Source organism: Balaenoptera physalus (assembly GCF_965194825.1).
Source record: "Balaenoptera physalus genome assembly, chromosome: 7".
Taxonomy (NCBI): domain Eukaryota; kingdom Metazoa; phylum Chordata; class Mammalia; order Artiodactyla; family Balaenopteridae; genus Balaenoptera; species Balaenoptera physalus.
In genome coordinates this window covers 47,445,950-47,473,552 of record NC_138886.1, presented here as the reverse complement: position 1 = coordinate 47,473,552, position 27,603 = coordinate 47,445,950, and the positions used below count along the sequence as shown (strand labels likewise).

The following is a 27,603-nucleotide window of genomic DNA, read 5'->3' as shown; positions in this document are numbered from 1 at the left end:
TTGAAGTACTGTTGATTTACAGTGATGTGTCAGTTTCTGGTGTACAGCAAAGTGATTCAGTTTCATATATATATATATATATTTTTTTTCTTTTTCATATTCTTTTCCACTATGGTTTATTATACGATATTGAATATTTCCTATGCTATACAGTAGGACCTTGTTTTTTTAATCTATTTTATATGTAGTAGTTTGTATCTGCTAATCCCAAACTCCTAATTTTTCCCTCCCCCACCCCCTTTCCCCTTAGTAACCATAAGTTTGTGTTCTGTGTCTGTGAGTCTGTTTCAAAAGTAAGTTAATTTGTGTCATATTTTAGATTCTACATATAAGTGATATCATATGGTATTTGTCTTTCTCTTTCTGACTTACTTCACTTAGTATGATAACCTCTAGGTCCATTCATGTTGCTGCAAATGGCATTATTTCATTCTTTTTTACGGCTGAGTAGCATTCCATTGTGCATATATACTACATCTTCTTTATCCATTCATCTGTCAGTGGACATTTAGGTTGCTTCCATGTCTTGGCTATTGTAAATAGTGCTGCAGTGAACATTGGGGTGCATGTATCTTTTCTAATTATAGTTTTGTCTGGATATATGCCTAGGAGTGAAATTGCTGGATCATATGGCAACTCTGTTTTTAGTTTTGTAAGGAGGCTCCACACTGTTTTCCACAGCGGCTGCACCAATTTACATTCCCAACAATGTAGGAGGGTCCCCTTTTCTCCACACCCTCTCCAGCATTTGTTATTTGTAGCCTTTTTAATGATGGCCATTCTGACTGGAGTGAGGTGGTACTTCACTGTAGTTTTGATTTGTATTTCCCTAATAATTAGCAATGTTGAGCATCTTTTCATATGCCTATTGGTCATCTGTATGTCTTCTTTGGAGAAGTCTCTATTTAGGTCTTCTGCCCATTTTTACATTTTTAAATAGTTTAAAAAAGTAAGAATATTTTATGACAAGTGAAAATTATGTAAAATGCAAATTTCATTTTCTATAAGTAAAGTTTTATTGGAGCATAGCTACACCTATTTGTGTATATCTTATCTATGGCTGATCTTGCTCTACAGTGACAGGGTTGAATAGTTACAACAGAGACAATACAGTCCACAAAGACTAAAATACTTACTGTATGGCCCACTCTCACCACTATTATTCAACATAGTTTTGGAAGTTTTAGCCACAGCAATCAGAGAAGAAAAAGAAATAAAAGGAATCCAAATCGGAAAAGAAGAAGTAAAGATGTCACTGTTTGCAGATGACATGATACTATACATAGAGAATCCTAAAGATGCTACCAGAAAACTACTAGAGCTAATCAATGAATTTGGCAAAGTGGCAGGATACAAAATTAATGCACAGAAAACTCTTGCATTCCTATACATTAATGATGAAAAATCTGAAAGTGAAATTAAGAAAACACTCCCATTTACCATTGCAACAAAAAAGAATAAAATATCTAGGAACAAACCTACCTAAGGAGACAAAAGACCTGTATGCAGAAAATTATAAGACACTGATGAAAGAAATTAAAGATGATACAAATAGATGGAGAGATATGCCATGTTCTTGGATTGGAAGAATCAACATTGTGAAAATGACTCTACTACCCAAAGCAATCTACACATTCAGTGCAATCCCTATCAAATTATCAATGGCATTTTTTACGGAACTAGAACAAAAAATCTTAAAATTTGTATGGAGACACAAAAGACCCCGAATAGCCAAAGCAGTCTTGAGGGAAAAAAACGGAGCTGGAGGAATCAGACTCCCTGACTTCAGACTATACTACAAAGCTACAGGAATCAAGACAATATGGTACTGGCACAAAAACAGAAACATAGATCAATGGAACAAGATAGAAAGCCCAGAGATAAACACACGCACCTATGGTCAACTAATCTATGACAAAGGAGGCAAGGATATACAATAGAGAAAAGACAGTCTCTTCAATAAGTGGTGCTGGGAAAACTGGATAGCTACATGTAAAAGAATGAAATTAGAACACTCCCTAACACCATACACAAAAATAAACTCAAAATGGAATAAAGACCTAAATGTAAGGGCAGACACTATTAAACTCTTAGAGGAAAACATAGGCAGAACACTCCATAACATAAATCACAGCAAGATCCTTTTTGACCCACCTCCTAGAGAAATGGAAATAAAAACAAAAATAAACAAATGGGATCTAATGAAACTTAAAAGCTTTTGCACAGCAAAGGAAACCATAAACAAGATGAAAAGACAACCCTCAGAATGGGAGAAAATATTTGCAAATGAAGCAACTGACAAAAGATTAATCTCCAAAATTTACAAGCAGCTCATGGAGCTCAATATCACAAAAACAAACAACCCAATCCAAAAATGGGCAGAAGACCTAAATAGACATTTCTCCAAAGAAGATATACAGATTGCCAACAAATACATGAAAGGATGCTCAACATCATTAATCATTAGAGAAATGCAAATCAAAAGTACAATGAGATATCATCTCACACTGGTCAGAATGGCCATCATCAAAAAATCTACAAACAATAAATGCTGGAGAGGGTGTGGAGAAAAGTGAACCCTCTTGCACTGTTGGTGGGAATGTAAATTGATACAGCCACTATGGAGAACAGTATGGAGGTTCCTTAAAAAACTAAAAATTGAACTACCATACGACCCAGCAATCCCACTACTGGGCATATACCCTGAGAAAACCATAATTCAAAAAAGAGTCATGTACCACAATGTTCATTGCAGCTGTATTTACAGTAGTCAGGACACGGAAGCAACCTAAGTGTCCATCAACAGATGAATGGATAAAGAAGATGTGGCACATATATACAATGGAATGTTACTCAGCCATAAAAAGGAACCAAATTGAGTTATTTGTAGTGAGTTGGATGGACCTAGAGTCTGTCATACAGAGTGAAGTAAGTCAGAAAGAGAAAAACAAATACCGTATGCTAACACATATATATGTAATCTAAGAAAAAAAAAAAAAAGGTCATGAAGAACCTAGGGGCAAGACGGGAATAAAGTCACAGACCTACTAGAGAATGGACTTGAGGATATGGGGAGGGGGAAGGGTAAGCTGGGACAAAGTGAGAGAGTGGCATGGACATATATACACTACCAAATGTAAAATAGATAGCTAGTGGGAAGCAGCCGCACAGCACAGGGAGATCAGCTTGGTGCTTTGTGACCACCTAGAGGGGTGGGATAGGGAGGGTGGGAGGGAGGGAGACGCAAGAGGGAAGAGATATGGGGATATATGTATATGTATAACTGATTCACTTTGTTATAAAGCAGAAACTAACACACCATTGTAAAGCAATTGTACTCCAATAAAGATGTTAAAAAAAAAAAGTGTGCTGACTCTTGGTTTATACTGTTAGAGAAGCAGTCACAGAGGTCTAGAAGAATCTCAGGGAAGATGGGTCAAGTCTAGCAGATAATCCTGCCTTGCCTGGTGACCCTGGACAAGTCACATATCCTGGTCTGTTTCCTCATCTGTGAAATGAGAATATTGGACCTGAAGATCTAAGTCCTTCACGCTACCCTTTGGTGCCTTCGTAACATGAATTCACTCGATTCTACTTTTATAGGCTGACAGTTTATTTTAAAAAGCAGTCTCCCTTCATCTTTTCCATTAATCTGTTTGATATGAATTGAGCTAATATGGCAATTGTCATCTCTGTCCAAAAGCTTCAGAAATCATTGAGACCTCACATTTTTATCTGATTTTATCTCCCATTACTGTGCCTGAGTGGATTTTGTGTTGCAGTATATATTACCTTATTTTGTTAGATGGCCAAGCTATTTCACAATGGCCCAAAGAGCAGTTTACTCTGTTCCATAGCAACAAGCCTTTTGCCCGCATTTGCCATCTGGTGTTTGAAGCCTGTATCTTGTGGAGATTTTTTTCATTAGCTGACAGTCATTACTCATCTGCTTTTGGCTTTAGTATATCTGACATTCTCATTATTGCTCATCCTAAATAGTCTCTGTTTTAAGTAAGAGAGCACTTGGAGTTGTTTGCTTAATAGAAGGGATTCAATTTCCTCATCTGGAAAACAAGGGGGTTGGATGAGAAGGTTCCTGCCAGTTGGCACCATCTATGATTTTATGAAACTTGGGTTTTAATGACTTATGTATGTGATTGACAGCCCACCTAGACTGTGGTCTGTGAAAAGGAAGGCCATGCCATGATAGGCTCTCTTGATGATGAATAACTGAGTAAGTGAATGAATGGCCACATCAGCCCAGGTAACATCAGGATGAGAGAGCCATTGCCCCATAAAAGCAATACCAATGATATTTTGTAATTTTTCCACATTCATTTTCCACAATATTTTTAGAGGTTTCCTAAAAATAAATCTCAAGGCCATGACCTACAAAGCCCCTTGCTACCTCCTCCATCTGATTTTTTACTACTCTTTCTTCTAGTCTTTATACTATATCCCCAGTGGTCGTCCTGGTATTTCAAAACATGCCAAGCATCTAATTTAAGTTTAATTTAAATATACATATCAGGGTCCTTGTACTGGCTCTTCCCTCTGCCTGGAATGCCGTTCCAAGAATATGCAAGTGGTTTATTCCCTTCATGCAAATCTGTGCTCAAACATCGTCTCCCAGAGAGACTATCACATCCCACATCTTATTTTATCCATTTACTTTGCTTTATTTTTCATCATAGCACTCACTAATATATTCAATGTGTCTTATATTCATCTATCAATTTATTGTTCCTAGCCCCTGGAATAGTGCTTTGCACACAGGAGTCACTCAAGCAGTAATTGTTGAGTGAATACATGAATGAGAACAAGAAAAAAAAATCTATTAAGTACTTGATTTGTGAATTAAGGTTCTCTCCAACTCCACTGTTAAAATACACACCTGTTTATAACACAACTTGTAGTTTTTTGCCTCTATGCCTCTGCACCTATCATTATTTACCCCTTCTATCCTTTTCCCACTAATTCTGGATACTTATTAAGTCCCAAATCCTACCCCTCATTGTCTGAGTTCTGCCTTTTCTTTGAAACCTTCACTGATCCCGCCCACTATCTCTTCATCTGAACTGGTGGGGCCAATGGCACTCTGTCATCATGCCCTCCCCCATCTGATTCATTATCTATCTATGCATGTCTTAACTCCCCGACCATAGGCTCTATGAGTAGAGATTATTTTTATGTATTTCTATTTTGTTTTACTTTATATTTGCATGTATATTTTAAATGGAATTGACTTTATTGTTTTAGATAGAATAAAACATTTACTATTAACAATTTTGAATCTGCAAAAATATAAAGATGAAAGCAAAAATTACCCCCAAATTCTACTGTAAAGAGAAAATAACCACTGTGAACGTTTAGACACACCAACCCAACACACACACACACACACACACACACACACCATATTCTTATAAAAAATTGGATACCATATATGTTATCTAGTACCTTGAATTTTTTTTTGCATTTTTAAAAAAAACTTAAGATTATATCGAGGATAATTCAGTAAATATGTCTTCACTGATACTTCTAATTGCTGCAGTTTCATCATATTTAACCAATCCCTTGTTTGGCTGACTTTGAAATTATTTGCAATTTTTAGCTATTGCAAATGTTTGATGTATATTTTTGGGGTAAGTGGGATGAGAGATTTGAAGAGAGGGTAGACTTGAAATCATCATGGTGGAGGGGTGGAACATGAATTGACTAGAGAAATACTCTTCACATTTTTTTTACTAATGTGCCCCCTGAAAGAATTTTGAAAAATTCTATTTGCTTTTGCATTTTTATAAGTTGATATGTATAGTTTTTATTAAATTTTAAAATGTTTAAAGCTTATAATTTCTGGCAAATTGTAAATATATACATGTTAAAATTAAGCTATGCTATTACTTTTTAAAAGATGTCTGATGGAATCAAAATATAGTGGTTTGATATCTACCTTAATCTATTTTTCAAAAAATCATGAACTAGCTCCTTATTAATGATCTGAAATGGTATACAGTCCCTTTTTCTTCTAGAATTACTAATTCTGTTCTCCTTTTCTTACAGAGTTTGTGCTAATACAATATAGTTTTACACTTCGAAGCCTTTTACTGGTCAACCATTGCAATGAAATTTGTGTGCATAAATTTAAATATTTAAAATTTTCTGGGACCACAAGGAAATTTTTAAATGTGTATTACACATTTTGAAAAGTAATTTGTTAAATGTATTAATAAAATAAAAAAGCTGTTTTTTTCTTCCAACTAGGTAATGTGTCTATGGATGAGTGTTACTTGTTGGTAGAATTAAATAGGAGCAGTATCAATTTTTTCTTATTTTTCATTTTTATAGATATAAGTTCTGAGAAACATTTTCACATTAATCAAGTAGATGGGAATGGGCAGAGTTTTGTTATAGCAATTTTCCTCAATCCTTTGAACTCCGTTTGAGTTATTTGATAAAAAAATTGTGTATAAATTTATTACCAAAAAATACTTCTAATGATCTGTCAGTGGATAAGCAAGTAGGCCTCCTGTCAGTTTTATTGACAGTAAAGACAGGGCTGGAGAAATGTCTTAGGGGGCCAGGCACAGACATTGGTTGGAGCACCTTTGAACTTGATGACTATGGATATTCTGTCTACTGTGTGGTGTGCTTGCCCCAGTGCTGCTTGGCTCCTCAGGTGCAGCCCAGAGAAGGCAGGGCTGGGTTTCGTCAGGGTTGAAAATTCAGCACATGTGTGTTCACTAAAAGATACTAGAAATATGAAAAAATAGCTGGTGGAATCCAGGCTGGACAAGGAAAGTGGTGAAAGATGGACTGGGGGAAAGTAGAGAGGAGAAAGTAAAGGGAGGGCTCCTTAAGGTGGATGATTGTTTGGAATAGCTGAAGTGGCAAACAGGAAAAAGAGGGAATGGTCGTCAGTTGTGTGATTCTGTAGTTTTAGAGGTAGAGCAGTTATGGGTCGTGAACATGCCCAAGGTGTGGCCATGACGTGAAGTTCATAAACTTCATTTGTTCATAAACAGATCACATGAAGGTGAGTTCATGGAAATAGGTGCTATGATCTCAAAAGGGTTGTCCATGTTGATAAGATAAGGAGTGAAGGCAGGGCTTGCAGTGGAGAGATAGAGTGTGGGGCAGGCATCAACAGATTTGAACAGTGTGAGAAGGTTGGTAAAGCAGAACAACAAAGAAAGAGGAAGAATGCCTTGAAAGCTGAAAGGAGTGGGTCTTAAGGGAGCTTTGCATATTTACAAGAAGCTGCAGGAAAAATGGTTTAGAAATGGCCATGGTGGGTATGGAAACTCATTGCCTGACCCTGATGTATGAATACCTGTCATTTAAGAAGTGTAGGGGAGGCCATGTCCTCAGGGAAGAGCCCCAGTTATCAGGAGGGAGAAACTCAGAGCAGATATTGAAGACACAGGGAAATTTGCTGTTGATGGATGGGCAGTAACAAGAGGTCACAGTGAAGTGGAGAGTGGTAGGAGCAGGTCCGGAACAAGAAAGTAGCACAGAGCTTTTTGAAGAGAATGTTACAGATCAAGATCCCTGCTGTGTATTTGAGGAGCAGGTGAATTCTAGTTTTCATGTTGACTGAAGAAAACAGAAAAGAGGGCAGGTGGATTTAGCCCAGTGGTCTCTGAGGAGTAGGGCCTTTGCCCAGCTACTCAACATCAGCTTTAAGTTCATTGAAGATGTGTCTTGCTTGGTTGAAATAATTGAGGCTTACATGCTGCAGACATGCTGAATTATTATTTTAATGTATTTTTGCTTTTTATTGCCAGTATATCATTGGGATTATTTTTGCGTCTGTATTTATTATTATTTATTTAGTAATTACATTACAAAAGGCATTGGCTTATATTATAATTTTCATTCTCTGTATATCTGTGTTTATGTATATTGTGTATTTTTTCAGGTTTTGGTATGAGGATTATGGTAGCTTTTAGAAATAGAGACGTGTCCATTGTTTTCCACGCTCTGGAGCTCTTAGCACAGACATTATCTGTTCTTTGTAAGCTAGAAAGAACTTTGCTATAAAATTCTCTGAATGTGTGCTATCTAGTATGGCATAATAAGCACCTGAAATGTGGCTAATATGACTGAGGAACTGAATTTTTAAATTTATTATTTTTATTTTAAATTTAATTTCACATTTAAAAACTGATACTCATCTCAGTGTTTCAGTGTTTTGGGGACAAACTGGTTATGTGAGTCTGTTTTGTAGATTATGTAAAGTCTAAATATACAGATGAAGTATTTCTAATGAAAATTTACCAGCCAGATTGAAATGTACTTTAAATGCAAAATATACCCTGGATTTTAAAGACTAAGGAAAAGTAAAATCAATAACTTTTACATTGATTTTTATGTTGACATAATAATTTTTTTTGTCATGGCCACCTATGTTGTTAAATAAAAGATGTTATTAAAATTAATTTTACTGTTCCTTTTTACACTTTTAGTGTGGCTATTAGAAAATTTAAAATTATAAATGTGGCTTGCATTTGTGACAGGCATTATATTTCTATTAGACAGCATGGTTCTGAACCATGAGCTTTCCTAAAAGGAAGTAAAACTTCCTCAGTTTCTTTTTTTTTTAAATTTTCATATCTGCTTTTATTTATTTACTTATTTTTAATTAATTTTTTTGGACTATAGTTGATTTACAATGTTGTGTTAGTTTCTACTGTACAGCAAAGTGAATCAGTTATACATATACATATATCCACTCTTTTTTTAGATTCTTTTTCCATTTAGGTCATTACAGAGTATTGAGTAGAGTTCCCTGTGCTATGCAGCAGTTCCTTATTAGTTATCTATTTTATATATAGTAGTGTGTATTTGTCAATCCCAATCTCCCAATTTATCCTTCTCCTCATTTTCTTTTTTTTTTTTTTTTTTTTAACATCTTTATTGAAGTATAATTGCCTTACAATGGTGTGTTAGCTTCTGCTTTATAACAAAGTGAATCAGTTATACATATACAATATGTTCCCATTTCTCTTCCCTCTTGCATCTCCCTCCCTCCCACCCTCCCCATCCCATCCCTCTAGGTGGTCACAAAGCACCGAGCTGATCTCCCTGTGCTATGCAGCTGCTTCCCACTAGTTATCTATTTTACATTTGGTAGTGTATATATGTCCATGACACTCTCTTACCCTGTCACATCTCACCCCACCCCCTCCCCATATCCTCAAGTCCGTTCTCTAGTAGGTCTGTGTCTTTATTCCCGTCTTGCCACTAGGTTCTTCATGGCCTTTTTTTTTTTTTTTTTTTTTTCCCCTTAGATTCCGTATATATGTGTTAGCATACTGTATTTGTTTTTCTCTTTCTGACTTACTTCACTCTGTATGACAGACTCTAACTCCATCCACCTCATTACAAATACCTCCATTTCATTTCTTTTTATGGCTGAGTAATATTCCATTGTATATATGTGCCACATCTTCTTTATCCATTCATCTGTCGATGGACATTTAGATTGCTTCCATGTCCTGGCTATTGTAAATAGAGCTGCAATGAACATTTTGGTACATGACTCTTTTTGACCTATGGTTTTCTCAGGGTATATGCCCAGTAGTGGGATTGCTGGGTCGTATGGTAGTTCTATTTGTAGTTTTTTAAGGAACCTCCATACTGTTCTCCATAGTGGCTGTATCAATTTACATTCCCACCAACAGTGCAAGAGTGTTCCCTTTCCTCCACACCCTCTCCAGCATTTATTGTTTCTAGATTTTTTGATGATGGCCATTCTGACCGGTGTGAGATGATATCTCATTGTAGTTTTGATTTGCATTTCTCTAATGATTAATGATGTTGAGCATTCTTTCATGTGTCTGTAGGCCATCTGTATATCTTCTTTGGAGAAATGTCTATTTAGGTCTTCGGCCCATTTTTGGATTGGGTTGTTCGTTTTTTTGTTATTGAGCTGCATGAGCTGCTTGTAAATCTTGGAGATTAATCCTTTGTCAGTTGCTTCATTTGCAAATATTTTCTCCCATTCTGATGGTTGTCTTTTGGTCTTGTTTATGGTTTCCTTTGCTGTGCAAAAGCTTTTAAGTTTCATTAGGTCCCATTTGTTTATTTGTGTTCTTATTTCCATTTCTCTGGGAGCTGGGTCAAAAAGAATCTTGCTGTGATGTATGTCATAGAGTGTTCTGCCTATGTTTTCCTCTAAGAGTTTGATAGTGTCTGCCCTTACACTTAGGTCTTTAATCCATTTTGAGTTTATTTTTGTGCATGGTGTCAGGGAGTGTTCTATTTTCATACTTTTACATGTACCTGTCCAATTTTCCCAGCACCACTTATTGAAGAGGCTGTCTTTTCTCCACTGTATATGCTTGCCTCCTTTATCAAAAATAAGGTGTCCATATGTGTGTGGGTTTATCTCTGGGCTTTCTATCCTGTTCCATTGATCTATATTTCTGTTTTTGTGCCAGTACCAAACTGTCTTGATTACTGAAGCTTTGTAATATAGTCTGAAGTCAGGGAGCCTGATTCCCCCAGCTCCATTTTTCGTTCTCAAGATTGCTTTGGCTATTCGGGGTCTTTTGTGTTTCCATACAAATTGTGAAATTTTTTGTTCTAGTTCTGTGAAAAATGCCAGTGGTAGTTTGATAGGGATTGCATTGAATCTGTAGATTGCTTTGGGTAGTAGAGTCATTTTCACAATGTTGATTCTTCCAATCCAGGAACATGGTATATCTCTCCATCTATTTGTATCATCTTTAATTTCTTTCATCAGTGTCTTATAATTTTCTGCATACAGGTCTTTTGTCTCCTTAGGTAGGTTTATTCCTAGATATTTTATTCTTTTTGTTGCAATGGTAAATGGGAGTGTTTTCTTAATTTCACTTTCAGATTTTTCGTCATTAGTGTATAGAAATGCAAGAGATTTCTGTGCATTAATTTTGTATCCTGCTACTTTACCAAATTCATTGATTAACTCTAGGAGTTTTCTGGTAGCATCTTTAGGATTCTCTATGTATAGTATCATGTCATCTGCAAATAGTGACAGCTTTACTTCTTCTTTTCCGATTTGGATTCCTTTTATTTCTTTGTCTTCTCTGATTGCTGTGGCTAACACTTCCAAAACTATGTTGAATAATAGTGGTGAGAGTGGGCAACCTTGTCTTGTTCCTGATCTTAGTGGAAATGGTTTCAGTTTTTCACCATTGAGGACAATGTTGGCTGTGGGTTTGTCATATATGGCCTTTATTATGTTGAGGAAAGTTCCCTCTATGCCTACTTTCTGCAGGGCTTTTATCATAAATGGGTGTTGAATTTTGTCGAAAGCTTTCTCTGCATCTATTGAGATGATCATATGGTTTTTCTCCTTCAGTTTGTTAATATGATGTATCACATTGATTGATTTGCGTATATTGAAGAATCCTTGCATTCCTGGGATAAACCCCACTTGATCATGGTGTATGATCCTTTTAATGTGCTGTTGGATTCTGTTTGCTAGTATTTTGTTGAGGATTTTTGCATCTATGTTCATCAGTGATATTGGCCTGTAGGTTTCTTTCTTTGTGACATCTTTGTCTGGTTTTGGTATCAGGGTGATGGTGGCCTCGTAGAATGAGTTTGGGAGTGTTCCTCCCTCTGCAATATTTTGGAAGAGTTTGAGAAGGATAGGTGTTAGCTCTTCTCTAAATGTTTGATAGAATTCACCTGTGAAGCCATCTGGTCCTGGGCTTTTGTTTGTTGGAAGGTTTTTAATCACAGTTTCAATTTCAGTGCTTGTGATTGGTCTGTTCATATTTTCTATTTCTTCCTGGTTCAGTCTCGGCAGTTTGTGCATTTCTAAGAATCTGTCCATTTCTTCCAGGTTGTCCATTTTATTGGCATAGAGTTGCTTGTAGTATTCTCTCATGATCTTTTGTATTTCTGCAGTGTCAGTGGTTACTTCTCCTTTTTCATTTCTAATTCTATTGATCTGAGTCTTCTCCCTTTTTCTCTTGATGAGTCTGGCTAATGGTTTATCAATTTTGTTTATCTTCTCAAAGAACCAGCTTTTAGTTTCATTGATTTTTGCTATTGTTTCCTTCATTTCTTTTTCATTTATTTCTGACCTGATCTTTATAATTTCTTTCCTTCTGCTGGCTTTGGGGTTTTTTTGTTCTTCTTTCTCTAATTGCTTTAGGTGCAAGGTTAGGTTGTTTATTCGAGATGTTTCCTGTTTCTTGAGGTAGGCTTGTATTGCTATAAACTTCCCTCTTAGCACTGCTTTTGCTGCGTCCCATAGGTTTTGGGTCGTCGTATCTTCATTGTCATTTGTTTCTAGGTATTTTTTGATTTCCCCTTTGATTTCTTCAGTGATCACTTCGTTATTAAGTAATGTATTGTGTAGCCTCCATGTGTTTGTATTTTTTACAGGTCTTTTCCTGTAATTGATATCTAGTCTCATAGCGTTGTGGTCGGAAAAGATACTTGATACGATTTCAATTTTCTTAAATTTACCAAGGCTTGATTTGTGACCCAAGATATGATCTATCCTGGAGAATGTTCCCTGAGCACTTGAGAAAAATGTGTATTCTGTTGTTTTTGGATGGAATGTCCTATAAATATCAATTAAGTCCATCTTGTTTAATGTATCATTTAAAGCTTGTGTTTCCTTATTTATTTTCATTTTGGATGATCTGTCCATTGGTGAGAGTGGGGTGTTAAAGTCCCCTACTATGATTGTGTTGCTGTCGATTTCCCCTTTTATGGCTGTTAGTATTTGCCTTATGTATTGAGGTGCTCCTATGTTGGGTGCATAAATATTTACAATTGTTATACCTTCCTCTTGTATCGATCCCTTGATCATTATATAGTGTCCTTCTTTGTCTCTTGTAATAGTCTTTATTTTAAAGTCTATTTTGTCTGATATGAGAATTGCTACTCCAGCTTTCTTTTGATTTCCATTTGCATGGAATATCTTTTTCCATCCCCTCACTTTCAGTCTATATGTGTCTCTAGGTCTGAAGTGGGTCTCTTGTAGACAGCATATATATGGGTCTTGTTTTTGTATCCATTCAGCCAGCCTGTGTCTTTTGGTGGGAGCATTTAATCCATTTACATTCAAGGTAATTATCGATATGTATGTTCCTATTCCCATTTTCTTAAATGTTTTGGGTTTGTTATTGTAGGTGTTTTCCTTCTCTTGTGTTTCTTGCCTAGAGAAGTTCCTTTAGCATTTGTTGTAAAGCTGGTTTGGTGGTGCTGAACTCTCTCAGCTTTTGCTTGTCTGTAAAGGTTTTAATTTCTCCATCGAATCTGAATGAGATCCTTGCTGGGTAGTGTAATCTTGGTTGCAGGTTTTTCTCCTTCATCACTTTAAGTATATCCTGCCACTCCCTTCTGGCTTGCAGAGTTTCTGCTGAAAGATCAGATGTTAACCTTATGGGGATTCCCTTGTGTGTTATTTGTTTTTTTTCCCTTGCTGCCTTTAATATGTTTTCCTTATATTTAATTTTTGACAGTTTGATTAATATGTGTCTTGGTGTGTTTCTCCTTGGGTTTATCCTGTATGGGACTCTCTGTGCTTCCAGGACTTGATTAACTATTTCCTTTCCCATATTAGGGAAGTTTTCAACTATAATCTCTTCAAATATCTTCTCAGTCCCTTTCTTTTTCTCTTCTTCTTCTGGGACCCCTATAATTCGAATGTTGGCGCGTTTAATGTTGTCCCAGAGGTCTCTGAGACTGTCCTCAGTTCTTTTCATTCTTTTTTCTTTATCCTGCTCTGCAGTAGTTATTTCCACCATTTTATCTTCCAGGTCACTTATCCTTTCTTCTGCCTCAGTTATTCTGCTATTGATCCCATCTAGAGTATTTTTAATTTCATTTATTGTGGTTTTCATCATTGCTTGGTTCCTCTTTAGTTCTTCTACGTCCTTGTTAAATGTTTCTTGCATTTTGTCTATTCTATTTCCAAGATTTTGGATCATCCTTACTATCATTATTCTGAATTCTTTTTCAGGTAGACTACCTATTTCCTCTTCATTTGTTAAGTCTGGTATGTTCTGACCCTGCTCCTTCATCTGCTGTGTGTTTTTCTGTCGTCTCATTTTGCTTATCTTACTGTGTTTGGGGTCTCCTTTTCACAGGCTGCAGGTTCGTAGTTCCTGTTGTTTTTGGTATCTGTCCCCAGTGGCTAAGGTTGGTTCAGTGGGTTGTGTAGGCTTCCTGGTGGAGGGAACTAGTGCCTGAGCTCTGGTGGATGAGGTTGGATCTTGTCTTTCTGGTGGGCACGTCCACGTCTGGTGGTGTATTTTGGGGTGTCTGTGGCCTTATTATGATTTTAGGGAGCCTCTCTGCTAATGGATGGGGCTGTGTTCCTGTCTTGCTAGTTGTTTGGCATAGGGTGTCCAGCACTGTAGCTTGCTGGTCGTTGAGTGAAGCTGGGTCTTGATGTTGAGATGGAGATCTCTGAGAGATTTTTGCCGTTTGGTATTACGTGAAGCTGGGAGGTCTCTTGTGGACCAGTGTCCTGAAGTTGGCTCTCCCACCTCAGAGGCACGGCCCTGATGCCTGGCTGGAGCACCAAGAGCCTTTCGTCCACACGGCTCAGAGTAAAAGGGAGAAAAAATAGAAAGAAAGAAAGAAAGAAAGAAAGAGGCTATAATATAGTGAAGTAAAATAAAGCTATTGTAAAGCAAAGCTATACAGACAAAATCGCACCCAGAAGCATATACATATACACTCACAAATAAAGGAAAAGGGGAAAAATTAATATATCCTGCTCCCAAAGTCCACCTCCTGAATTTGGGATGATTCGTTGTCTATTCAGGTATTCACCAGATGCAGGCACATCAAGTTGTTTGTGGAGTTTTAATCCGCTGCTTCTAAGGCTGCTGGGAGAGATTTCCCCTTATCTTCCCTTTTCGCACAGTTCCTGGGGTTCAGCTTTGGATTTGGACCCGCCTCTGCGTGTAGGTCGCCTGAGGGCGTCTATTCCCCGCACAGACAGGACGGGGTTAAAGGAGCAGCTGCTTCGGGGGCTCTGGCTCACTCAGGCCGCGGGGAGGGAGGTGTACAGAGGAGGCGGGGCGAGCCTGCGGCGGCCGAGGCCGGCGTGACGTTGCACCAGCCTGAGGTGGGCAGTGCGTTCTCCCAGGGAACTTGTCCCCGGATCACGGGACCCTGGCAGTGGCGGGCTGCACAGGCTCCCGGGAGGGGCGATGTGGAGAGTGACTTGTGCTCACACACAGGCTTTTTGGAGGCGGCAGCAGCAGCCCCAGCGTCTCACGCCCGTCTCTGGGGTCCGTGCTGATCGCCGCGGCTCACGCCTTTCTCTGGAGTTCGTTTAGGCGGCACTCTGAATCCCCTCTCCTTGCGCGCCGCGAAACAAAGAGGCAAGAAAAAGTCTCTTGCCTCTTCGGCAGCTGCAGACTTTTTCCCGGACTCCCTACCAGCCAGCTGTGGTGCGCTAACCCCTTCAGGCTGTGTTCACGCCGCCAGCCCCAGTCCTCTCCCTGCGATCCAACCGAAACCGAAACCCGAGCCTCAGCTCCCAGCCCCGCCCGCCGAGCAGACAAGCCTCTCGGGCTGGTGAGTGCTGCTCGGCGCCGAGCCTCTGTGCGGGAGTCTCTCCGTTTTTTTCCTCTGCGCCCCTGTTGCTGTGGGGTCTGCGGTGATCGCCGCGGCTCGCGCCCTTCTCTGGAGTTCGTTTAGGCGGCGCTCTGAATCCCCTCTCCTTGCGCGCCGCGAAACAAAGAGGCAAGAAAAAGTCCCTTGCCTCTTCGGCAGCTGCAGACTTTTTCCCGGTCTCCCTCCCAGCCAGCTGTTGTGCGCTAATCCCTTCAGGCTGTGTTCACGCTGCCAGCCTCAGTCCTCTCCCTGCGATCCGACCGAAGCCGAGCCTCAGCTCCCAGCCCCGCCCGCCCCGGCGGGGGAGCAGACAAGCCTCTCGGGCTGGAGAGTGCTGCTCGGCGCCGAGCCTCTGTGCGGGAATCTCTCCGTTTTTCCCTCTGCGCCCCTGTTGCTGTGGGATCCGCGCTGGTAGCTGCGGCTCGCGCCCGTCTCTGAAGTTCGTTTAGGCAGCGCTCTGAATCCCCTCTCCTCGCGCACCAGGAAACAAAGAGGGAAGAAAAAGTCTCTTGCCTCTTCGGCAGCTGCAGACTTTTTCCCGGTCTCCCTCCCAGCCAGCTGTGGTGCACTAACCCCTTCAGGCTGTGTTCACGCCGCCAACCCCAGTCCTCTCCCTGCGATCCGACCGAAGCCCGAGCCTCAGCTCCCAGCCCCGCCCGCCCCGGCGGGGGAGCAGACAAGCCTCTCGGGCTGGAGAGTGCTGCTCGGCGCCGAGCCTCCGTACGGGAACCTCTCCGCTTTGCCCTCCGCACCCCTGTGGCTGCGCTCTCCTCCGTGGCTCCGAAGCTTCCCCCCTCTGCCACCCGCAGTCTCCGCCCGCGAAGGGGCTTCCTAGTGCGTGGAAATCTTTCCTCCTTCACGGCTCCCTCCCACTAGTGCAGGTGCCGTCCCTATTCTTTTGTCTCTGTTATTTCTTTTTTCTTTTGCCCTACCCAAGTACGGGGGGAGTTTCTTGCCTTTTTGGAGGTCGGACGTTTTCTGCCAGCGTTCAGTGGGTGTTCTGTAGGAGCAGTTCCACGTGTAGATGTATTTCTACTGTATCTGTGGGAAGGAAGGTGATCTCCGCGTCTTACTCTTCCGCCATCTTTCCCAGGTCCCCTCTCCTCATTTTCTTATAGAAAATGGTTCATTCAGTTTTCCTATCTCTCCAGAATAAATTTTGATCATTTACATCTTCCTCAAAAGTATTTATTTCAAATATATGAATATAGTACTTTGCAAATATTTCCTTCCTCCCTCCCTCCCTCCCTTCCTTTCGGTAATGGTAAATGGTAAATCAGCTGTAAGATACATTGATAAAATTCTGTTTTTGTGATTTTCAATTAATTTTGTATCTGCTTTGACATTTATTGATTCAAATATATTTTTAGAATCATCAAATTACTTTTCCTTATTTGTAGGAATTACATTTTTATTTTCTCTTCTGATAAAAATCCCTGTTTTTTAAAAAAGGATATCATCAGTGAATAGAGAAGTCAATATTTATTTTATTTTATTTTCTGTTCCACAAACTATTTTTCCTGCAGTATATTGCCTTGCTTCTAATTGTTTAGATACATTTTATGTAACAGTTTTCTTTCAATATTTCATGTTCCATGAAACATTTATTTTTACAATATTGCATTTAAAAATGAAACAGGATATGTCCTGCACATATATTTCATTTTTCTTTGTCCTTTCTTGCTTTGCAATCCACTTTTACAGAGAAAGCAATCACACTGTACTTAAAAAGAATCAACAGTAGATGCAATGTATCTAGCATTTAAATGTTCCAGGGATGTGCTAACTTCTTAATTGAAATTACCATATTTAGCCTTCACAGTAGCTCTGTGAAGTATGTACTGATGGTATCCTCAGTTTGCAGATGGGGAAACCAGACCAAGAGGGATTGGAACCCATCCATGGTTTCCCACCTATTGCCCATGGACTCACATGCTCCATGGGAGAGATCATTCTGTTAGTTTCTCATGCACAATACTAGAAGAATATAGCAGACCTCTTTATAGCAGATGTCTAGCAACAGAACATCAACATAGTTCATGCTAAGATTCCATTGTCAGGCAATTATTACATGCAGTTATGTTCAGTGTTAATAAATTGTCCCATGGTATACTACTACTGTGTTCTGGACTTGGGTTTCCTATAACAGCCTAACAAAAATCTTTCATTCATCTGCAGTGAGGTACACTTTCTATAAACAATTGTTTCCTTTAATCATTTGGTGGGTGGGGAGAAATAGATACCAATTAGCCATTTTTAATACTGTGTATCTTCAAATTGGAATTTTTGAAGTCTTACTTATATCTATAGAATGGCAGAAAAGGAGAAACTTCATACAGTTTACTTCTTTGGGCAAGCAAAGGCAAATCCCTGTCTTTTTGCCTCTGAACTCTATCCCATTTGCTGTCAAATACCTTTTAAAATTAATTTAGCTATGGTATAGTCTCTTTTAAGATTTAGATAGTTAATAACAACAAATGACTATGGTTCATTAATTTGTGATTCTTTTCTTTCTTTTTTTTAAAGATAGTGTTTTTGGAAGAAGCATCCCAACAAGAAAAGCTGGCCAAAGAATGGTGCTTCAAGCCATGTGAAATAAGAGAACTGAGCCACCAGTAAGTCAGAGCCAACATTTTCCCCTTTTACTTGATGCTGTTAACTAGTCTCAAATGATAACCTGTCTTGAGAGACAGAGAGGCTTTTTTTTTTTGAAGGATGAGGTGGGAACGAGAAGGTAAATAGAGAACATGGAGCTGAAAGACAGAAACTTTGAAAACTAGAGGCTGCCATCATTCATTTACTTCTTCAGCAAATATTTGTTGAGCTGATTATGTGTAAGAATAGGATCTGGAGGTGAAAATGATCTACAGAGCCTTGGTCCTCACTGGGTTTACGGACCATGGGGAACAGGGAGCATAAACAAGTGCACAGATATGTAAGCACGACAGTGAAGCCTTCTATAAAGGAGATAACAAGGGAGCATGATAGAGATAAACTAGTGTGGTGGAGGGGAGTTTGGGGAGGAATAACTCTGACAGTGTGCTTAGGGAAGACCTATTTCCAAAAGTGCATTTGAGCTACGATTTTATGTTCCAGCTACTTTAGTGGTTAATATTTGTGCCAAATGTGTTTCCTGTTGATTGGTCTACTCTCTTCATAGCCTGGGTGATTTGTCTTATAGAAATGGGAATACTTCTTTTAAACTCAAAAGATTTTGTCTAGTTTCAGGCCAAGTATGTTTCCAAAGTCAATAAAAGTTCCAAAGTCAACCAAAATCATTTTCATACTAAAAACACTTCTATAACTTGGGAAGTGGCTTTAGAGTAATGTAGTGGGAACACTGAATTAGGAATTAGAACACCTGCCACGAATCCTCACCCTACAGCTCTGCAGCTGTTAGATGGAAAGCAAGCCACTTCCCCTCTTTGAGCTCGTCTCCTGGGCTGTTGGCAAAGGATTGTCCTAGATTGTGGTAGACACCTTGTCCACTGCAGGAGGACTGAGAATTGGGTTCCCCCTTAGGCTTTGAGGCAGAGGAGCTGGCCACAGTCCAGAGAGATGGGGTGACTGACCCTAAAGTTTTGTTGCATTTATACTCACATCTCCTCCTCCTTCCCTCTCTGTGCTGCCTCCCTGTTGGCTTAGAAGCATGTGGCCAATGGGCATGCAGATGAGTCCAATGGGCATGGAGGTCATTTTAGGCACCTCTGCTGTTGCCATCTGTTTCCTCTGCTAGATTTTCTTGAGAATATATGTTGAGCAATAACTGACATTTGTAAGTCACCTTCTTGCGTTGCTTTGTCATGAAGGATTAGAAAGTGGCTTGGGAGTGGATGAGATGGAGGTTGGGAGAGGGTGGGAGGATGGTGGAGTGGCTGGAGGGTGAGGAGTGAGGTGAACACATCTGTGGGTCTTCATATCCTTTTGTCCCTCTTTATGAGGCTGCTTTTGGAGTTAAATCCATCTAACAAATGCATATTCCAGGAGACCTATAAGCACTACACACAGAAAAGTGGGAAGGTAAGAAAAAATGTGAACTTTGGTGGAAGACTAAAATCTTTGAAGAAAAATTATATTTAAAATGCAAAGTGATTTTTATATCAAACCTATAAGATAGGTACAGTTGAATTTCTTCAAGTCAGGATTAAAATACATGATGTCTCTGACAGTCTGTTTAATAGAGTCAATGTACCTACAGGTATCTCAGCACCGTGTGGATTTTTTTTAAATGAAAATTACAGCTGGAGCACTCTGAGCTGTGCTTTGATAGGAGTGGATCAGACTATGACCATGGACCAGAGAGAGGTTGACAGGGCCAGGATTAGGGTGAGGCAAGTGAGGCATTCACCTTGAGCACAGAATTTAAGGATGTTGGGGAGGGCAAAAAACTTACTAATCAAGATAAATAATACTTTAATGCAGTATTTTTAAAAATCAAAATTAATGCAAAAAACCCCACAATGAACAAAATACCAAAATTTTTAATAAGGACAAGATGTTGTTGTTTGTTTCACACCCTTGCATTTTTGTGCAATGAAAGAGTGGTTTTCAAACAGCCCAGGATTCCCAGGCCCTTGGGACCATTGCATCCCCAGCAGTGCATGTTGATGAGGGTTGCCAATAGTGTGCAAGCAGACTGAGTAACTTAGGCTATTATATAGAAGGTCATGTGTTTTGATTGTAGGGCTTTTTCTAGCATTTTCCACTTGGTTAAAAGACAGGTGGATGTTCTGACACGTGTATATAGGGGCACATATTGTTCTTTTCCCTCAGGTTCTGATACAGCCTAGGCAGCACTGCAAGTTTGGGATGTGAAGTTGATGGTTTTTATCTGGGGAAAGTTGAGATTTTCTAAGGAAGTTAGAATAGTGATTAAGTAAAGTGAAAAGAGCAAAGTGGAAAAGCAGAAGGAGAAAGGATAGCTTTTTCACCTTCTCCTGCTTCAGGCTTCAAGCCCCCCTGCTTTGCCTGCAGTTTGACTTTTGATGGCAACCATTTAGCTGCAAGTGATATCTTGAGTGGAGTTCTAAGCCTGGCTGGGCCACTCATCCTCCTCAAGCTAGCTTCCTTTGTTCTTTCCGTAGATGAGTAGCTGGCCTCAGTGACCGCTAATCTCACGTGCAGCTCTGACGGTCCACACACTCCTGCCTGTACTGCTATCTGTAATAATCCTGGAATATAATTTTGATTATGTGAATGTTTCTATTAATAAGCATTTCATAATACTTCCTGTTTCCTAAAAAGGATTGCTAGGCTTTCTGGATGAAAGTTAAACTTCTGATACAGTAAATCCTTGCTCCCTGTCAGCTCTGAAGACTTTGTATCCTGTGTTATCTCCTTTACTTCTTTCATCTCTGGTACCTTCAGAATATGCTCAGGTTTCTCCTACATGGAAAACAAAAAGTGACTTTCACTCTTCCCCTACATTACCACTCTAACTTTCACTACCAAATAGTTTTTGCCCAGTACTTTCTCTACACCGGTCTTTCCTGTTCATGGCTCTCTCCTCAGCACCTAGGACAGTAACTAAAACATGCTAGGACTGGGTAAGTACTTAGATAGTGAAGGACTGAATCCATGTGAAAGCAGGTGTCTCCCCAATCATTGTGTGGAAATGAGAGCTCGCAGGGTCTGGACTCTGGCAGTTTTTAACACTGGTCACTGTCCTGCACTCCTTCCCTAAATTGCTGTCCTCAACACCTCTCTGTCATAAGTCTCTATCTTCCTGACAGTGATTCTGTCTAGATTGAACACGACCTTCTCTTCCTCAATCCTACTCTTTTAAGTGGAGGCTACTGCTCAAGGTTTAGTTTCATTCTTTCTTCCACAGAAATCTCTGGCACCACCAACTTCTAGGGTTACCTAATCAGGGGAGACTCTCAAATCTGAATGCCATCTTTAACTCTGCGACCTCTTATCCCACGTGTTCAATTGCGTTTTGGAGACTTGGAGGTCATAATTTGACTGTAGGCTTAGTATGACATTGTCCCTCCCTGAAAGTGGACTTTCCTTTTAAATTCTCTGTACTTTATGTCATTTATTCAGCATCACATGCTCAGAAACTTACTCTGACTCTTTCCTCTGCTACCTAGAGCTAATAAAAATCAAGTTTTTTCTCTCATATTTATCCTTTTCCTTTATTCAGAAATGCTCTCATGCTTGAGAGATTGAAAGAGTGTCCCCACATGTGCCTGCCACCACCAGATTCAACTTCCTAAACCTGGGGTTCAATATGTCACAGTTCTGCCAAAGAAGATAAAAAACAAAGGATCAAATATTCTCATGATCCCCTCCCTCTTGGCTACTTGTCTTATTTTTCTTTGGACTCAAGGTGTAGCAGAGTTTCTTAAACATAGTAGATACTTGGGAAATATTATTTGATTGAACAATTCAACTACATGAAGAAGTCACACTGCCATTCCATGTTATGATGGTGGGGACAGTAAAAGCCCCAAGGACTGAAGTGTTCTGGAGAGGTCAGTGACTGACACCGAAGAGGAATCTGTATTTCCTTCTCCCTCTCTGCATGCCCCCACGTTGTAGGCCCACTTACTGCAGCCTTCTTGACGTACTTGTAGGTTGTCACTGCTTTTCATTTCCAGAGTGAATGAAAAATTCAGAGGATAGTGACCAAGAATACTGAGGCTACTGCCTGGGTTTGAGTCTAGGCTCTAGAGCTGAAGTTGAATGATTACTTTTTTCAAGCTATTTAAATTTCCTGCGCTTGAGTTTACTCTTGTGAAGACGGGGATTACAATACTACTTCTTAAGTTTGTTGTGAGCATTACATCATCATCACAACTAATTTTTTTGGTGCTTTCCATTATCTAGGCACTGTTTTTGCAAATATTAATTCAATCCTCACAACAGCCCTATGGTGAAACTACTATCTCCGTTTTATGTAAGGGGAAACTGAGTCACAGAGCAGTTAAAGAATATGTTGAATATCCCACTGCTGGTTTATGGTGGGGCATAAATTCAAAATCAGGCAGTATCAGTCAAGAATGTGTATACTCAAACCCTATAATAAACCGCCTTCCACAAATAAGATGATGTACGTAGAATGCTGTGCCCAGTGGCCAGTACATGTCCGACTTCAGTAAACATTACCTGCTGTCACCATCATCATTATCATCTTCACCTCCATTCCTAGTTCTCATTTTAAAAAAATAAAGCATTTATAGATACCTGTGGCTTTATTTGTCTTCCATTTAGGTGGTATACATTTGAATTGGTACTATATGGGATTCTTTATTATGTCCAATTCTGAGTTCAAGTTCCTTACATATATAAAAATGTAACTAATATTTCCTTGCGGTGATGGTGGTGGTGGTGGTGCATACTGTATTTTAACAAATATCTGCTTGGATGCAATTAGACACTTAATAGACACCAGTGAACCAGATTATTTCTTTTTTTTTTTTTTGATTATTTCTTTAGAAAAGCTTTAAGTATCTATTAGCATTGGGCTGCCTCAATTCTGTGGGCAGTGCCTCTGAAAACTCTAAAAAACATCGTTCTAGGACTTGCTGTTATAAGAGTTAACAGAAATAGGAAAATTGATGGGTGGAACAGTGGAGTGATCAGAAACATCTGGAGAGTGGTTGTCATAGCACTGCATCTGTATCTTCACTTAACTGTTTATACCACTCACCCACTGACACTCTCGTCTTCTCAGATTGCCCTTCCCTAACCAGCCTCAGTTTGCTCTTGTTGCTTCTGTTTCAGAACTCAGCCCCTCCATCACATGGGACAGGACTAGATTTCTTGCAGTCAGCCAAGGCCAAGATGACCACTGGGACTAAAATTGTGGCCATTCTGTTTCTCATCATCAGCCATCCTTAGTGACTTGTGTGTAATTCCTCATCATGGCTCTAGAAGTTTTGGCCTCCTCTCTCACCTTTGCCCTCTGTCCTACAACCCCCAATTGTGAGAACAAAGTCATACGATTAAACTGTAGCTTCACGCATTTCTTGTGCAACGACTGCTTTGCTTCTGCTCAGTGCTGTGGTTTTTCCTCCCTTCATGATCTCTGGTAAACTTTACACCAAGACATTCCAATTTAGGACTGTTATCTCTCCTAGCAGAGTTTCATTTTTATTTTCTGATCTCTAAATAATAGAATAATTTACATTCATCTGATTGCATTGGCTCTAAACCTGGGTGGAGTAAACAGTTAAATCACTGTATAGAGAAAATGTGATTTAAAGATATGGAAAATGACTAAAGATGTTATTAAATTCTTTTCTCCCTATCTTAATTTCCAGTGAGTTCTTCATGCCTGGGCTGGTTGATACACACCTCCATGCCCCTCAGTACTCTTTTGCCGGGAGTAACGTAGACCTCCCACTTTTGGAGTGGCTGACCAAGTACACATTTCCTACAGAACACAAATTCCAGAGCATCGACTTTGCTGAAGAAGTATATACCAGAGTTGTTGTAAGTATCCTGCTTATGAGTATTGGTGCATTGTGTTCAGTCATCTATAGAAACATCCATTTCTTGGGGGCAGATTTAAGTTATTAAAAATAGGCAGTTAAGGCTATAATAGACTGTACAGACTTTTTCAGTTCTTTCACAGCTCAGTGAGTTTGTGACCACTTCACCTACATAGCTAGCCACCAGCAAAGAGACAGCTTGAATCTAAATCCTCAAATCCCCTGGGTTCTCATTACTCTCATTTACTTCTCTGTTTACTTTACTAAATTTGGGTTTAATGCATATGTGTGTTCCTTTACTCTTGCCTATCCACACTGCTGTTCTAGGTACCATATGGAATAGCTGTGTAACCTTTGGAAAGTTCTGTGACTCATTTCCCCCATTTGTAAAAAAATAGGGATAATGATAGTACCTACTTCTTAGGATTGTTATGATAATTAAGCAAGTTAATATTTGTTAAGCTCTTAAAATCGTGCCTGACATATGTATTTGCTTTACAAAATACCCAAGGAAATCTAAAATTAAACTTTCAAGTTACAGTGAGAAGGGTATCACATTATTTTGGTAGCTTCGAAAGGAAGGAAAATAGGATGGTCCCCTGTTGCAGGGCGTGTGGGAATGTGATGAGCATTAACCCAGTAGAGGGAACTATGGAGCTAGTTCAGTCAGAGAACAGTGGCTGTGGTGTGTGCCAACTAAAGGCCCTGAAATGTCCTTCCTTCCACTCTATCAGGAAAATCAGTTCCCTTTATTCTACTCCAACCCTATGCCCAGTCCACTCAGCAGCCAGAAATAACTTCTGCAGCTGAGAATTAAAGCTGCAAATACCCTATCTGACCACGAACTCTTGTCATCTAGCATACTTAGTCTGAACATTCCTGCATTTTTATTGGACCCATTGATGGTTTTTCTCTTAAAGTAATGGTGTGAAGGTGATAATATTATAAGCCTTATACAGTGACCTAGCCACCCTGCCAGTTTCCCAGATCTTGCATCATCCAAGCCTTAAAGAGTAAAAGCAAGTGCTATCTTTTATATACTTGCCTTGCTTACTTATAAATTCAGTGTAATTGTGGACTTTACTTATTTAGCACGGATCCACATGACACCAGGAAAACTGAGAAGGACTAAGGCTGTGTTGGAAGTTGCTAGTGCATTGTGTTAATGAATTGTGTTAACCACATCAAATCTTTTTATTCTCAAAATTTATTTATACCTTGCATTGTTCTGAAAAGGGTTAGAGATATCTTAAAATTGCATTGTATACAAGAGAAGAAAATGAGTCATGAAATCACGGCAAAGGAAAAAAAAGGAGGAAAAATAAAATAAAGCCAAGAGGTAAATGTATACCATGGGGGTCCATGCACTTGTTAGGATTTGTCACACATTTGGCTTTAACTGACCCAGAGAGGGAAATCAAAGTATTTGATGTCAGTGAGTACAAAATAGGTGAAATAGGTGTTATTCTCTACAAGTATTTTCGGTGTACACATCCTCTGTTTCTGATTATGAGCAGGCCCATAGACTTTAAGAGTTGGATGAGCTGAGAGTATAATTGACATTTGTTTAAGAAAGTTGAGATTTGTTAACTAGAACCCGTCCCTAAGGCTGAAGACTGCCTGTGGCAATGCAAAGGGGGTGCTAAGGCAGTACCCATGAACCAAGACATTTTTTGTTTTGTTTTTTATTTTCTGCCTCAGAAAACAGTCCTGGATCTATTCTTCAACAAATGGGCAATCCAGACCCCCGAGTTTTGCACCACAGATTTTGACAGTGATAATTTAATCTGAAAGTAATTTAAAGTATATATTAGCAAACATCTCCTAAGATTGTTAAGAAAAAAATCCTAGTAAGTCAGTCCTGGAATATCTCCCTTTAAACATTGCAAACTGGGTGAGAGATTGAAGTTTCAAATAGACTTTGGACTGGAATGAACCAAAAAGACTCGAAAGTTCAGGAATCTGTATATTATACAGACTATAGTCAAGGGACTGGAGAGTGAGATTTTTGGTAAATATGCCAAGACAAACTGGTTGCAAATATTCTCCTGGATAATAGAATGAATATGCTTACTCTATGGGGTTGTCAGATTCAGCAGATAAATTCAACTAATTCCAAAGAGGTGTCAAGTCATTAAAGTACAGGTGAAAAGACAAGGAGTCAGGCCACTCTTTTCCCCTATTTTAGCTCATGGAAATTGTATAACCTGTTAAGGGGCCTGTTGATACTGGCGTTGAAGCTCAGTAGTAGTTTGCAATCTATTTTGAGCTCAAAAGGCTTGGTCTCAAGAACTGACAATTCTTATCAAGAATTGAAAGCAGGGGAAAGGTTGGGAAGCACAGCCAATATTTTGATGTTATTCCTGATAGATTTCTTTATAAATTGGAAAGTCATCATTAATGGAAAAGCCCTCTCAAAAGCTTATGAGAAACTAGGGTGGAACAGGTGCCCGGAAACCCAAACATATAACATGTGAAGAAGAAAAGTAGCTGCATTTTAGACAGCTTACCTAGTAAGATTTTTCAGCCAAATTCTTTCCTTACTTTTTTAACTACATAAGTCACACACATGTGGCTGAACACAGTGGGAACCAACAGGAGTAGCTTTGGGGGTTCTTTCTTCTCTCCCTCCTTCCCTCTCTTCCTTCCTTTTTTTTGCCCTCCTCTATGGGCTCTCCCTGTCCTGTCCCTTAAATGTAATTTGGGCCGATTCTTGAGCTTTCTAGTCTTTCTAGTTTGTTCCAATCCAATTTGAAACTGCAGTTTCTCATCTAGAAGCTTTTCTGTATGAGAAGCGTTTTCCCCCCTGACTCAGAGGAAAGACTTGCTGTTGCTGTCTGGGTAGTACTTCCATTGTCATTGTTGCTAATTAGCTGAAATTTTCCATTTTGATCTCTTCTTCAAGCCCCTGTTTTAGAAAGGTGTTTAAAGTGTTGAGAATTTAGAAAATGTCAGATTACACTTCTGTTTTAATTTTGAGTTTCATTTTATTGTGCTTAGTAAATGTAACTTGTGTGGTTATTTTTCTTGGGAATTAGTTCACTGTTATTTTATGACCCAATAAAAGGTCAATTTTTATGATTATTCTACACATTTTTAAAAAGACTGTGTTTTCTCTGTCAATATGACTTTTTAAAATATCTGTTAGATTAGGTTGTTAAAAGTGTTAAACAAGTCTTGTATCATTTTCCTCTATAGTCTCCCACATAATAAAACAAGAAACTTAAATAGTCTTCCCTTCAAGATGCAGCCCCCTCACCATGTCCTGTGTTACATCACGTGAGATTTTAGTTCCAGTGTGTTTTTTTTTTGTCATCTACATACATTTAATTTAAAATTTTTTTTAATTTAATTTAATTTTTTTATACAGCAGGTTCTTATTAGTCATCAGTTTTATACACATCAGTGTATACATATCAATCCCAATCTCCCAATTCATCACACCACTCCCACCCCGTCACTTCCCCCCCTTTGGTGTCCATACGTTTGTCCTCTACTTCTGTGTCTCAATTTCTGCCCTGCAAACCGGTTCATCTGTACCATTTTTCTAGGTTCCACATATATGAGTTAATATACGATATTT

General features: G+C 39.2%; 1 protein-coding gene across 1 annotated transcript in view; it reads left to right on the top strand.

Moving 5' to 3' along the window:
* GDA (guanine deaminase) overlaps nucleotides 1-27,603 on the top strand; it is a 137,013-nt gene that overhangs the window by 42,548 nt on the left and 66,862 nt on the right. Inside the window, exons 2-3 of the mRNA XM_082471050.1 lie at nucleotides 18,109-18,197; nucleotides 23,850-24,021. Of these exons, the coding sequence (XP_082327176.1) occupies nucleotides 18,109-18,197; nucleotides 23,850-24,021 (261 nt within the window). The remainder of the gene's footprint in view (nucleotides 1-18,108; nucleotides 18,198-23,849; nucleotides 24,022-27,603) is intronic.